Raw genomic sequence first — 14,534 nt, forward strand, 5'->3', positions numbered from 1 at the left:
CTAAATATTGGCACATTACTTTGAGGACATCCTTGAAACCATCCCAGCAATCCTTGGTGACAGCAGAAACTAATTTGGAATTTTATTCTCAGAATTATGTGTTAAAACCCCCCAAATTAGTGAGCCATTTTGAAATGTCCAGTGGATGTTTGAGATGATTGGTTTGCCAGTGTATATAAGCAAAAATCTATATATTTGATTAAAAAATCCAAATTATTTCTGGAAACATTAATTTTTAAAACAAAAACTATTTTTATACCTATTTTGGCATAAAACCTTGACATTTCTTTGTACAGTGATCTTAGCAGTGTATGGGATAAGGACCCCTGTGTTTTCCTAACGCATTTGTAACTTAAAGAAAATGGTTGACTGTCTCGTGTTTTGTGAAGTAATCTTTGTTTTGCTGTTCTGTCCAGCAGGTAAATAAGTTGCCAATATTCTCCTCGATTTGTGCCATACCCTTTTTTGCAAAATGTAAATTATTTTCCCAACATTTTCATAATTGAGAATGTTACTTTGCAGAGAAAAATAAACCAATGTTATTGTTCAAATTTGGAAATAAACAATTCAGCAGGACAGTGTCTGTGCTTGTTAGAGTTTCCTATTTGCACTGACCTCTTGTGGATGTTGTGTAACTTTGATATTTTCAGTTGCACAGATATTTAATATAATTAGTGGAAAAACTGGAGGTGCTTTGGAACACAGTGTTCTTTCTTTTTTATATATCCAAGTTTGACTGCAGTCCATTCTATTCACGGGTTTACTTTAAAGCATGTATAGAGTAACGCAGAACATAGGACACCATTCAGCCCATCGTGGCTGCACCTGTTTATGTTGGAGCTGTTCAGTTAATCTCCCTCCTTCCCTCTCTGCACAACCCTCCATGTGAAGCTAACTCCTTATTTTCCCAAATCTCAACTCATCAAAAATTATTTGAGTAAAATGCTGCTCGGTGGTTGTGGAATTGCACCCCATCCTAATTCTTGAGGTTCACACGGGAAGGGGGTTTGGCGAGAAGATGACCGTGTGGGTCGCCTCCCATGTTAATTAGCCACTGTAAATTACTCCTGTGTCTAGGTGTGTGGCAAGAGTGCAGGGATAGTGGGGAGAATTAAATGGAATTAGTGCAATATTAGTGTAAATGGGTAATTGATAGTTGGTGTGGACTCTGCTGGAGGGCCTGTAACCATGCTGTGGATCAAGTGTGTTTTAGCCCTTCCATCTTTATATATGCATAATCAGAAGTTGTAAACAAAATACAATAGACTGTCAAATGTTGTAGCATTTTGAATTTATTAAATCAATATGACATCTAGTGTTAATTCCTGTTTAAATCTACCATTTAGTATGGGAATTGGTAAAAAGCTGCCCAACTAACTGGCCCTTTCGTGAGTAAAAGTTAGTGAATTTCTAACAGAGATGGTGACTGCATGTATTTTCACATTATGCTTAGACATTTTGCACCCTGAGTGCAAACTTGCATGCACGAAACTTTGGCTTTCTTCTTTGAACCATTGAAAGATATAGCACGGGAACAGGCCTTTCAGCCCACCAAGTCCATGCTAACCATCGATCACCCGTTCACACTAGTTGTATGTTATCCCACTTTCACAACCATTCCGGACACGCTAGGGACAATTTACAGAGGCTAATTAACCTACAAACCGGCACGCCTTTGGGATGTGGTGAAATCCCATGCAGTCACGGAGAACGTGGAAAACACACACAGACAGTGCCTGAGGTCGGGGTCTCTGGAGCTGTGAGGTTCTAACCGCTGCGCCACTCTGCCATTATTCCAAGGAGGCCCTAGATCCTTGTTCAAAAACCTAAAAACAAAATACAACACCATTCAAAGAAATATTAGCCCTGGCTAACATTTACCCCACAAACAGAAACATCAAATCAGTTAGATAGACACAAAATGCTGGAGTAAATCAGCGGGACATCAAATCAGTTGTGTGTTTAATACACACGGCAGTACAGCATATAAATGCAAGTTTTTAATTTGTTTTCTACCTCAATAAATAAATTATTCTGTCAACTGTGGCGATGGTCAATAGTAAATCTACAACAAATAACATTGTGGGACATTTTTCTCATACTTCTGAAGAGGCATTGAAGAGAATATTGCCTTGAAAATACTTCTGTGACTGCAACACATTGTAAGCACTTGGAAAGTAATTTGTCCAAATTAGGGCAATTTAGAAATGTTTTTTCTTTTCCAATATAAATTGACGGGAATGATTATTGTTCATCTCCAGTCCAATGCTCTTATTATTCAGAATATAATTATAGATCCTTGTCTCCTTTCATAGAAGGGGAGTTCCATGAACTTACTCTCTACATCCCTATAACTCAAGGAACATTGGTAAAAGATTGATTATATTTCCTGAACTGGTTTAAGATTTAATTTAGGTGTTTATAAAAAATTACATTGTAGATGAGGCCCATATGTTCCCCTTGGTTTGAAAATCAAAAACTGAGAAACAATCTAATAATTCACTCTATACTGCCATTCAGATGAGGATGATGTTTCCCCAAACCCAAGTCTCTCTACCCCTCCCCCACCCAAGTAGCACCCGGCATTCCTTCTCTCTCTACCCCTCCCCCACCCAAGTAGCACCCGGCATTCCTTCTCTCTCTATCCCCCCCCCCCCCACCACCACCCAAGTTATACCAGCTTCACGTTTTCACCCTACAAACAGCTAACAATGGCCTGTTTCCCTTATCATCGTTACTTTTTTGCATATGTTTCATTCATTGTTCTTTATCTCTCTACATCATCGTCTATATCTCTCGTTTCCCTTTTCCCGGACTAGTATGAAGAAGGGTCTCGACCCGAAACGTCACCCATTCCTTCTCTCCAAAGATGCTGCCTGTCCCACTGAGTTACTCCAGCTTTTTGTGTCTATCTGAGGATGATGTTTGTACACAGGAGGGTTTGTGACCCCAGTGGTGGAGGAACTAATAAATAGTTTTTTTTTTAAAAAGAGATTATTTTCTAATTTAGAAATAAACTATAATTTGGAGGAGGATTAAGGAAGTAGACTTCAGTCAATGCAACTTGCCCAGCCTCACTGACTTGCATGGTTTGTTAATGTCAATGACATCAGCCTACAAGGCATAGAATCTGGTTCCATCAATTCTACTGCCTTTCCCAAGTCTGCCTTTCTCAACTCACCCACAGGAGACATGAGTGGTGCAAGGAAAGTAATTCTCAATGAATAACAGTATTATTTCTCTATTTCTATAACTACTAACTTTTTTAGGAAATGGAGAGTGTTTAGGTTACGTTCGGTGAATGTGATTCTTGTTTGTTTTTAATGGTGGTGAAAATGACTTAATTGAACAAAATACCTCGTTCTTTCATACCAAACATTAAACTCAGCCAGGCTTTGCCCAGCCCTCGGCTCTTTTCCAGCTTTCTGCCCCCGACTACACTTAGTCTGAAGAGGGTTCCCGTACTGAAGCATCGTTGAAATATCCATGCCTTCCAGAGATGCTGCCTGACCTGCTGTGTTACGCCAGCCCTTTTTATAATGACCATCTAAAGTTTCTTGAATCTAGATGCTGCATTTTCCAGCCAAAGTACATGTACAAAGTCTGAAGAAGGGTTTCGGCCCGAAACGTTGCCTATCTCTTTCGTTCCATAGATGCTGCTGCACCCGCTGAGGTTCTCCAGCATATTTTTGTGTACCTTCGATTTTCCAGCATCTGCAGTTCCTTCTTTAACACTACATGTCCTATCTGTGCACTAATATGCAAACAGCAATTTACTATTTGTGCAACTCGACTAAAAATAATACAAGTTCCTGTTTAAACAAGAACCAAAATTAAACATGATGTAGCAGACCGATCCTAATGCAATGCAACATTGTTACTGCTGTGAATTAAAATGCATAAGTGTGAAAAGGAAAATTAGTCGTATTTATGTGTTCCTGTACATAAACTTGTAAAAACTTTAAAGTACATTGTTCCTCAACAGCGTCTTTCATCAACACATCAGCTGACATAAATGTTTGGGTCTGAGGTGAGTGGCCTTAAGAATCATTGGAGCTAGAGAAACCGTTTCTAAATGGTTTCAATTAGCAGTGACAGCAATGAGATATAGGTTCATAAATCTGCATGTCATCTGATCTTGCTAAAATTGCTGTGGAAAGCTTCCTGTGAAATAAGATATTGTGAAAAGCATGATGTAGAACTCTGACATGACATATTGAAGGGGGAAGCAAGTAGATCCTGACACTTAACATAAATGGGCATGACTTGGCAGGGAAGAGTGATAAAGTGTTGGAACTGTTTGTCATCTGCACAGCAACTGGACCTTGATCAACAAGTAACATGCCCAAAGACATGGTGCAGATAGGAAGTAAAGCATTTGATTCTGGATCAGCTATTGTGGCTTTGGGCAATGTATGTCAAGGTGAGACTGAGTGTAAGCAATATGATGATAGGCTATTTGATTGGAACGACTGAATGTTAAGGAACCCCAGCTAATTCCCTCACATTTAAAACAGCACGGTGGCGCTAAGGTAGAGTAATTCCCCTGTCCCACTTAGGAAACCTGAACGGAAACCTCTGGAGACTTTGCGCCCCACCCAAGGTTTCCGTGCGGTTCCCGGAGGTTGCAGGTGGTTGCCGAAGGTTGCAGGTAGTGGAAGCAGGTAGGGAGACTGACAAAAACCTCTGGGAACCGTACGGAAACCTTGGGCGGGGCGCAAAGTCTCCAGAGGTTTCCGTTCAGGTTTCCTAAGTGGGACAGGGGCATTACAGACCTGGGTTCGATCCTGACTACAGGTGCTTGTACAGTTTGTACATTCTCCCCGTTTTCTCCCGGTGTTCCGGTTTCCTCCCACACTCCATAGAGGTACAGGTTTGTAGGTTAATTGGCTTGGTATAATTGTCCCTAGTATGTGTAGGATAGTGTTAGTGTGATGGAATCCCTGGTTGGCGTGGACTCGGTGGGCTGAAGGGCCTGCTTCCACACTATATCCTTAAAACCAAAACAATGTGACAATTCAAAATACAATACGTCAACAGAGATCAAATGAATGGATCCTGTGGAGGAGATATAGCACTGCTTATGCCTTGCACTGTTGGCCTGTTGTACCTGTTTCAAGTAATTTGGAAGGAAATAAATTTGCTTCATGTGCACCTCCTCTAACCTTGTCTCCTGCATTGGGTGTTTCTGATGTGGCCTCCTCTGCATCAACGAGACAAAGTAGATTTGGTGACCTTTTCGCTGAACACTCATTCCCAGACTGACCTTTCTGTTCTGGGTCTCCTCCATTGCCAGAGTGAGGTCAGGTGCAAACTGGAGGAACAGCACTTCATGGTCCACTTGGGTAGCGTACAACTTAATGGTGTGAACATTGGAATCTCCAATTTTAGGTAACTAACAACAACTCCCTGCCCGACTATTCTGTAAAGAAATCCTCCCACCTCAGACAACACACAGAAATATAAATGATGTCTAAATAAGAACAAAATTACACACAAATTCTATACTCGGCAAACACATAGAACTGTGCAAAAGGCATTCATGCAAAAACATAATGACAAAACAAGTCAATAATAGTGCAAGAGGCAATCTAATTTTTGGAGGGTGATGGGTGGGGTGGAGGGTGGGGGGGGGGAGGGAGGAGGGGGGTGGAGGGTGATGGGTGGAGGGGGGGGGGAGGAGGGGGGGTGGATGGTGATGGGGGGAGGTGGGGGGGCGTGGAGGGTGATGGGTGGAGGGGGGGGGGAGGAGGGTAGTGGATGGTGATGGGGGGAGGTGGGGGGTGATGGGTGGAGGGGGGAGGGAGGAGGGGGGGTGGATGGTGATGGGGGGGAGGTGGGGGGGCGGAGGGTGGTGGGGGGAGGTGGAGGGTGATGGGTGGGGGGGGAGAGAGGAGGGTGGGGGGGGAGGTGGAGGGTGATGGGTGGGGTGGAGGGTGGGAGGGAGGAGTGGGGTGGAGGGTGATGGGGGGGAGGGAGGAGGGTAGTGGATGGTGATGGGGGGAGGAGGTGGTGGGAGGGGCGTGGAGGGAGGGGGGTGGGGTTTCATTGGGACCCACCTGTCAGTCACAGGGTGATGGGCGGGACCAGGCCGACTGCCCCGCCCCTCCCTGTCCGTGTGCTTGTGTTTCCCGCCACGTTGACGTCACTCTCTCCCCCCCCCACCCCGGGCCTGGGCGAGAGGCCGCAGCGGGAGGGGACGGGGGGACGAGGAGGAGGAGGAGGAGGGGGAGGGGAATGAGGAGCGGCGGCCCCGACGGCCCCGACTCCCGCACCCAATGATGAATTAAACTGCGGCGGAGCGCCGGGCGGAGCGTGCGGTCCAATCAGGTGCGAGGATGCTGGCAGGTGGGTGGAGAGTCCGGTCTGTGTGTGTGTGTGTTTTTTGTTTTAATGTTTTTGTTGAAAAGTTGAAGCCGCCGGGAGAATAGAAACCAGAGCGGGATTATTAGCAGCAGCGCCGCGGCCCAGCGGGCGTGTGGTGGGGCGGCGGCGGCGGCGGGGGGGCAGCAGGATGAATGGAGTCACCAAGAGCAGGTTTGAGGTGAGTGAGTGAGGGAGTCAGGCTCCGTGCCCCCCCGCTAGGCCCCCCTTGGCAACGGGCCCGGAGCTGGAGCTGGGGCCCCCCCCGCACCCCGGGATCACAGCCACTGGGTCCACACTCCCCTCCCCGCCAGTGGAGCTGGAGCAAGGGCCTGGGAGTGGAGCTGGGGGGTCGCAGCAACCCCCCCCCCCCTGACCCACTGGGGCCCCCGGGAGTGGAAGTGGAGCCGGAGTCCCTCAACAACCCCCTTGGCAACGGCGCCGGAGTGGACACCGGGCTCCCTTGTCTACGGTCCCAGGGGCCCCGCACCCCCCGGGAGTAGAGCCCGAGCTGGGTCCCGGGTCCCACGCCTCCCGGGGCTTGGGAGAGCACCCTCTCACAGTGGGCCCCGGGGAGTAGAGCCGGAGCGAACCCCCGCACACCTTCCCCAGCCGACAGCTCACAGCTCCTCCTGCCCGCACCAACTTAATCCTTTGTGTGCAGTAAGGAACGGCAGATGCTGGTTTACACCGAAGATAAACACAAAATCCTGGAGTAACTCAGTGGGTCAGGCAGCATCTCTGGAGGAAAAGGGAAAAGGATGGGTGATGTTTCCAGTCTGAAGAAGGGTCTCGACCCGAAACGTCACCCATTCCTTCGCTCCAGAGATGTTGCCTGTCCAGCCGAGTTACTCCAGCATTTTGTTTCTACTCCTTTGTGTGATGTGCAACAGCTGATGAATGTTTTGTTAGCCCCAGAGTTGCTCTTGTTTTCCGTTTTTGTGCGTTTTCTTTTCTGTGGTCCTAATTCTTTAAGGTAATAGATTTAGGTTTTTTTTTAAATGCTAATATATTGACTTTAGATTAAACGCATAAAAAAATGATTGTATGTATGGTTGTAGTGCATTTATTTAGATATGCCTGTAGGTACTAAGTAAATAAATGAATTGCATGTGAGTATGTGTATGTTAACATGATATTTTAAGACAGTGAGCCTTAAGACCGTGAGTATTGACATTAAGAATGAGTTTTGTCCTTAACTATCTAATTTACTGATTTTTGGATCAGTTTTTTTCTTTTTTTTTTAAATGGCTATCAAAGATAGCCATTTTTAAATGGCTTGTTCAACTAAAGGTTGAGGAGTTGACTTGTTGAGCATGCAAGTAATTCTGTCTGCGGTAATTGGTGATAATCTCCTCAGCTCGCGACAGTACAATGTCGATGGGGTTGTTTGGTCTGTGTTTGATATGGAATTGTTGCTTTTAATTTGATTGAATGGTAGGGAATGATGACTTGCACTGTGAGGAGAGTTTTTGTCTTGCATCGGGCAAGGAAGCCAGCCTTTTTATCTGTAATTAATGGAATAATAAGGCAGTCGTTCGCATCATATAACAGTGTGGTAATTCAGAAAGGAGTGTGATTTTGTGCAATTCAGGAAATTTATGATTTACTTAAAAAAATTCAGATAACATCACTTTCTGTTCCCTTCCATGTTGGCAAATTGTCCTGGTTTCTTGCTGGTCTTATGGTTAGCATTTTATCTTGTGGGAATGTATGTACATATCATTACAGTGATGTAGTGAGTTAAAGCAGGAAAATAATGATCATAAACACAGGACTGGAAAAGACCAGCTGGTTGATGAGGCATATCCCAAACAATCGCAGCACACGAAAGTGTTGAGACTTCATGTTCTGTTGGCAAAAGAACTAGGCACCCTTTGTGTTACAGTAGATTAGTGGTACAGTAGATTAGTTGTTATGTTGGTAGATTGGTAATCCCGAGGCCTAGACTGTTGATCTGGACACACTGACTTCAAATCTCACTTTTGGCAGCTGTGGAAATTTAATTAAATTAATGAACTGCTTCTTATTCACGTGCAACCACCCAGCTGCTTCCTTTTAGAGGCAGAAGTTTACTGTTCTCTTCCTGTTCAATCTCTGTGTGACTCTTGGCTAACAACAGGCATTAAACGACCCAGCAGAATTTTGAATAGTTTAATTAAAATAATGGATCATTTTCATACGTGAGATAGTGAAACTATAATAATTCATTACTTTCTGATTCTGTAGTTTAGCAGTGCTGGAAATGCTCTTAAAATAATGTGGATTTCTGAATAGTATTGCAAGTTGTCTTAAATAGATGGAAGTTTGGTTGTGTTTCTAAAGAGGGAAAGGATTGACACAAAGGGCAAGTTAATGTGTCTGAATCAATTTACTGGGCTGCATGACCTTTGTTCTCAAAACAGATTGTTAGCAACTGGTTGAATTTACAGTGAGAGTCTGAGTAAATTCTTTGGCGAGACAGTTAGATGCACTAATATTGGAACCAGTCATTTTGTTAATGGCAGAAATTAAAAATATATATTTTTATTACTGTTACTTATTGCATATTTAGTGGCTGTAGTTCAGAATAGAAAGAACATGCAGTAGATGAAACAATGCATTTTGCACCACGTGGAGTTTTTATTTGTGTGCACTGGACAACATTGGAATATGAACCGTGACCCCAAGAATTAAACTGATAATAGGATTGTTGGATTTGTTGATAATTATCATTATAACCTCTGCCAGTATTACTGCCAGACTGAAAAAAAAATCTTTCCGTTTGCCCAACCAGGTTTGGTGTACTTTTGGGAGTGCACTTACTCAAAAGGTCTTCATATTTCCTCAGAATAACTAGCAATTGTAACAAAGCAATTTCTCTTTACCCCAAGTTAGCTTAAAGCACCAAGGGGTCCAATTTCCTGATTAATTGTTTGATCTTGGCTGGAGCAACAGCAATTGGGATGTAACGGTGGTAAACAGTGTGTCAAATGTGGCTGCAAGGGGAGGTCATAACCTAGGTCTCATGTAGTATGACATCCTCCTGATATTCTAACTTATTTTCACCATCTATAAGTTATTTCACGATAGAGTTGCCTGGACGAGTGCAACAAGAACGACTCCAAAGAGACTGGACACCATCCAGGACAAGATAACTTTATTTTCTTATTGTCTGCACCTTTGAGACACACACGGTGGTGACTTTGTGAACCATCCACAAAATTGACTCGAGTCACCTTGCCTAGGCTACTTTGACAATGCTTCCCAAATCTATACTCTTTACATCCATGAAAGGTAATGGGAGCAAGCACATGGGTATACCACCATTAGCAGGGTCCGAAGCTGCAAAGCATTCTGTTTTGCAAATTATTGCTGGTCCGATCTAAACCTGGAATCCTTTACCCAACAATGCTGTGAGCATATTTTTGCCACTAGCACTGCAGCTGTTCTTGAACAGCTGATTACTACAGGGAAAAAAAGCACAAGGGTTTTTTATGGGGAGGAATCTGCCTATTGAGTGGACAGGTAATAGAATTTTGTCATTCAAAAATAAAGCCGTGTTTTTCCCCCCGAGCGTATTACTACTGACCATTAGATCATTTGCATAACCAGGTGGGTGTTGGAGGATAGTGCTTGCCTCTGCATCAACTACCCTAATGTTCATAAGCAGTGGTCACATTTTGCCATTTGTGCGCTGTTTGCTTAGTCTTATCCACTTTAGCTGGATATTTTGAGTATGACAAAGGGTCCTGGCCCAAAGCATCACCTATCCATGTTGTGTTGCCTGACCTGCTGAGTTACTCAAGCACTTTTTGTCTTTATTTGTAAACCAGCATCTGTAGTTCCTTGTATCTACACTTTTGTTCTCCTGTCTTTCAGACTTGCTGCATTTTGTAGTTGCTCGTCATGGTCTTGCCTCTTGCTTTAACCGCAATAGATGGTATCCATACTTCCTCATGATGCAGATGGAGGCCACTTAGGCCAAATGAATTAACGATGGCTCACAGCAATTCCATTCCTCCATTTAAAAATAGTGAAGGGCTGCAAGCACAGATGGAAAATCAGAAAATGAGAGATCCATGCAAGAGTCTGATAACACTGGAGAAGAAGCTGTTCATGAATTATGTGGTACTTGCTTTTAAGCTTTTATCTTCTGCCCTGTAGGGAAAGGGAGGAGAAGAAAGTATGACTGGGGTATGAGTGATCCTTGATTATGTTTGCTGCTTTCTTAAGGTAGTATGAAGTGTAGTTGGTGCTGATGTTGTGTGATGAAGCTGGATTGTGTAATGGACTGGCTGCATTCACAACTCTGCAATTTCTTGCAGCCTTGGGCAGAGTAATTGACAAACCAATTGGTGATGCATCCAGATAGGATGATTTCTATGATGCCCTGGTGGAAATTGGTACGATCATTTAAGGTGCCAAATTTCCTTCGTCTTCTGTGGAAGTAGAGGTTGTGTTGTGTTTCTTCTCTGTAGCGCCAATGTGGTTGGACCAGGGCAAATGATTAATGATATTTACACTCGGGAATCTTCACTTCAGCATCATTGAATCAGATTGGGGTGTGCCCTCTACCCTTCGAGTGGGGGCACCATCGAGTATGGCTGCCCAGCCTGCAGCTGTCCGTCCTTTCACCCTTTTTATTTTTTAGTATGTTCAAAAGTTTCGTTTTGGAGGTCTAATCTTTTTTATGTGGGGGGTGGGGGGAGGGGAAGGGGGAAACTTTATTTCTCAGTCCCAACCTGGCCGGAGTTGCGGCTTTTCTCTGAGCCGTCTCTTCACCCCTTCCTTGCAGCCTACCAACGGGACTGGAGCGGCGTTTCCTGCCGGGACCGGCCAGAACTTCAGCTTCGGCGGCGGCGCAGCGCTGAAGCACCATCGCTGAGCGGGCGATGCCTTACCCCGGTCGCCGTGTGGTAAGCTCCGGAGTGCTGAGACCGCCGACTCCAACATCCTGGATCTGTGGCGGCGCTGACTTTGAATACCGCGGAGCCTGGGATCTTTCGCCGAGATCGTCAGTGTAGGAGCTCCGACCAGCGCGGCCTGTGGACTTCGGGAGCCATGGTCTCTGGCAGCATGGCCGTTCCAGCCACTCCAAGCCGCTGAAGAATGTTCTCCCGACGCCGGAGCTCAATCGGGCCGTCGTTGCGGCGATTGCGGAAACCTCAAATAGGCCCCGACCATGCTTCTAAACTCTCTATATTGTTGCTGTAGTCCATCTTGTCATTGTTTGAGCCAGTCGATTAAAGTGATGTCATCTGCGCTCTTGTAACTGGAGTTACATGATGAATCTGCAGAGTCATGGGTGTATAGGGATTAGAGTAAGAGGCTATAGACGGGTGTGGAATTTTGTTAGCTTTCCTTACTGATTGCGGTCTATAGGTCTGGAAGTAAAGGATCCTGGAGTTCATAAGTATGGAGATAAGTATGGTGTTGAAGGCGGAGGTATGGTCAATAAATAAGAGATTGAAATGGGTGTCCTTGTTATCCAAATGTCCAGGAATGAGTGCAGGGCCAGGAGGAATGCATCTACGTGGAACTTTACAGCGAAAAGTAAATTGCAAATAATCAAAATCGATTGGGATGTTGGAGTTCATATTCCATGACCAGTTGTTTGAAGCACTTTATGATGGTAGATATCAAACCCACCAGACCATAGTCATTAAGGCAGGTTACCTTTTTCTTTGACACTGGGATGATTATAGTTGTCGTAAAGCAAGTGGGAACCCACATTTTAGATGTGTCATTAAAATTCAGTGGTGATAAGGATATAATTTAATCTCCTTCAATCTCACTCCCAGTCTTGATAGGGTCAATTCCCAGTTCTGAAACTATTACCTCGGTAATGTCTGGGTAGCTGTAACTTGCTCAAATCTATATTCTGCCAACCCAAACCTAATCCTCGGGAATCCTTTGGGAGCTGGCTGCTACATGTGAATGCTCAGAAGTAGATGATATGCAAGATTACACATGAAGTCAATATAGAAGATATGGACAACTGACCACGCTCGTCCTTGTGGTCTGACAATGCAGGATACTTTTAACGCATTTGCATCATGCAATGGAATAGAGTTGGTAAGAAATACATACCGTCGAGCCAATGCACCCGTCTTCATGCTGCCTTTAATGAGCTTGAAGCTGTTGAAGCTTGCTTTCTGTCAGGATTTTTTGAACTGCTAAATGTTGCCTGTTTCCATGATGTGCATCCAGACTCTTAAGAACTGTTCAGCTAGTTTCTGGGGTCTATGTGAGGGCACTTAGTTTATTTTAAAACACTATAGTGTAATAGCTAACCACTAAAAGCTAATTTATATTGAACTGAGAATCTGCAGGCAGTCATCTCTTGCAGAATGAGTCCTAAAGTTTAGTGGGGTTTGCTGAGGTTTGGGCAAGAGTATGTGGCAGCACCCAGAAGTTTTAGAAGTAGAATTTGAGTTGTACGTGAGGAAGAGGGGTATTAATGGGTGCAAGGAGGAGTTGTACTGATTGGATAACTGTGCATCTGTTAAACTGAGTTCTTTCAATCTAAAGTCAACTTGACTGAAACACTTGTTGCTGTTAAAATCAATTCTTTATTCAGCTGAGAATAGTCTCTTGAACCTTCCAACACAGAGCTGATGCTCTGGGGCGGGTCCAGAGAGGAGTAACTTTGATACCAACTCATGGTATTTATATAGGTATTAGTCATTTCAGATACAGAGGGTATGACAAGCTAGTGACCAATCATCTGAGTCATTCTGGTGATTTACAACATCAGTCACATGATCCCCCTTCCCTGGCCTCCTTACAGCCTCCGTTTGCCTGTGCTTAATAACTTTGTTTTAGAATTATTTTATTTCAACACAGCAAAACCCCAGTAGGCTTTTATCAAAGACCACTCTTCAAAATATAAGATACATACAATGATCACACAAGTCATACACACTTTCTATACCAAGAGAAAATATATTTCTATAAATCTAAACAATTTCTATAAGTCTAAAGTGTACCTTTCTACTAAGACAATACATTTCATAATTGGTGTTACTATAATTTTACACATTTTGAAATACCATTACCTATGTCTTTAAAACATTAATTATATAAGTTTGCTGAATTAGTTTCTAAGTTCAAAACGCACATTTCCATCTCCCATCCAAAGATACATGGGTCGTAAATCTGTCAATTTAGTTAATATGAGTTTGGTGCCTTTCCTGTTATCGGGAAGCAGGATTTCCAATCTCATGTACTAGACAGAACACAAGGTACAAGGTACAACCCAGACCATTACGTCAGAATTCCATCTGCTTCAACCTTCTATAAACAACTCCCTCAAACTAATTATTTCTCAAAGCAACTATTCCTTCACTTGCATCTTATTCCTTATCACACTCATTATAATTTTACACAGCCAAGGCTAACTGCAGTCTATCATCTCTCAGCCTTGAATTCTGCCTCAAACCTAGCATAACAAGCCATAACTCTTCACCTTTATGTCACATTCAGAGCTCAAAAATTTGCCATAGAGACAGAGCAGATGGCCTAAGAAGAGGCCCCTTATTCAGCTTCCCATTCTTCAACACAAAGCCATATCAAATACAATTTCCTCCAGTGCTATAATTGCCCCCAAACAATAACCTAAGCTAAGCAAGTTCAGGTTCAGGCCTCCCATGTTTTGATTCATCTTTACCTGTGTGTATCTGTCTGTTTGCACTTTATTTCGGTTCAGGAAAACTTTAAACTTTTCTTTTGCAATTCACCTAGCTTATATAAAAGTCACTATCCAAGTGGTTCTATTTGTATAATATTTCCTCACATCACTGAGCTCCCTTGCTCACTAAAACACATGACCACTGCCATATAAGAGAAGGTGGGCATCCTGTAACTCATCTTCTAATAAGCCAACATCTTTTGGATGTGTTATAGAAAATTGTCCTGCTAACTGGATAAGTGCAGCACCAACAACTCTCAAACTTCAACACAGCAACCTGATGGGCAGCTCATTCATTCCCCTAAACATTAATTCCCCCCACTGCCAATGCACTGTGGGTGTACGGTGCTCCATCTGGAGTTACTTGGTGAGACTACCTCAATAACCTTTCCCAGACTTACATAGTTTATCACCAAAGAGTACTTGGACTGCAGGGGCTTGGGAATACTACCATCAGCTCACTCTCCAAGTTGTGTCTGATCCTAATTTAGGGTAAAAG

The 14,534-nt window shown here is 43.7% G+C and overlaps 1 protein-coding gene and 1 long non-coding RNA gene across 5 annotated transcripts in view; one reads left to right on the forward strand and one right to left on the reverse strand.

The window, feature by feature from the left end:
- Positions 1-1,274: 1,274 nt before the first annotated feature.
- Positions 1,275-6,240, reverse strand: LOC116981780. The gene is made up of 2 exons (XR_004414291.1): positions 6,060-6,240; positions 1,275-1,826 (listed from the first exon to the last, which is right to left on the reverse strand). It is a non-coding gene; the product is annotated as an uncharacterized LOC116981780 (long non-coding RNA).
- Positions 6,227-14,534, forward strand: part of fbxl20 (F-box and leucine rich repeat protein 20) — a 108,433-nt gene continuing 100,125 nt past the window's right edge. For 2 of the 4 annotated variants that reach the window (XM_033034858.1, XM_033034859.1), the window contains exon 1: positions 6,355-6,544. In XM_033034858.1, coding sequence (XP_032890749.1) covers positions 6,515-6,544 — 30 coding nt within the window. In that variant the 5' untranslated portion in view covers positions 6,355-6,514. The other 2 variants (XM_033034860.1, XM_033034861.1) reach the window with 2 other exon arrangements.

Source organism: Amblyraja radiata, chromosome 16, assembly GCF_010909765.2.
Source record: "Amblyraja radiata isolate CabotCenter1 chromosome 16, sAmbRad1.1.pri, whole genome shotgun sequence".
Lineage (NCBI taxonomy): Eukaryota > Metazoa > Chordata > Chondrichthyes > Rajiformes > Rajidae > Amblyraja > Amblyraja radiata.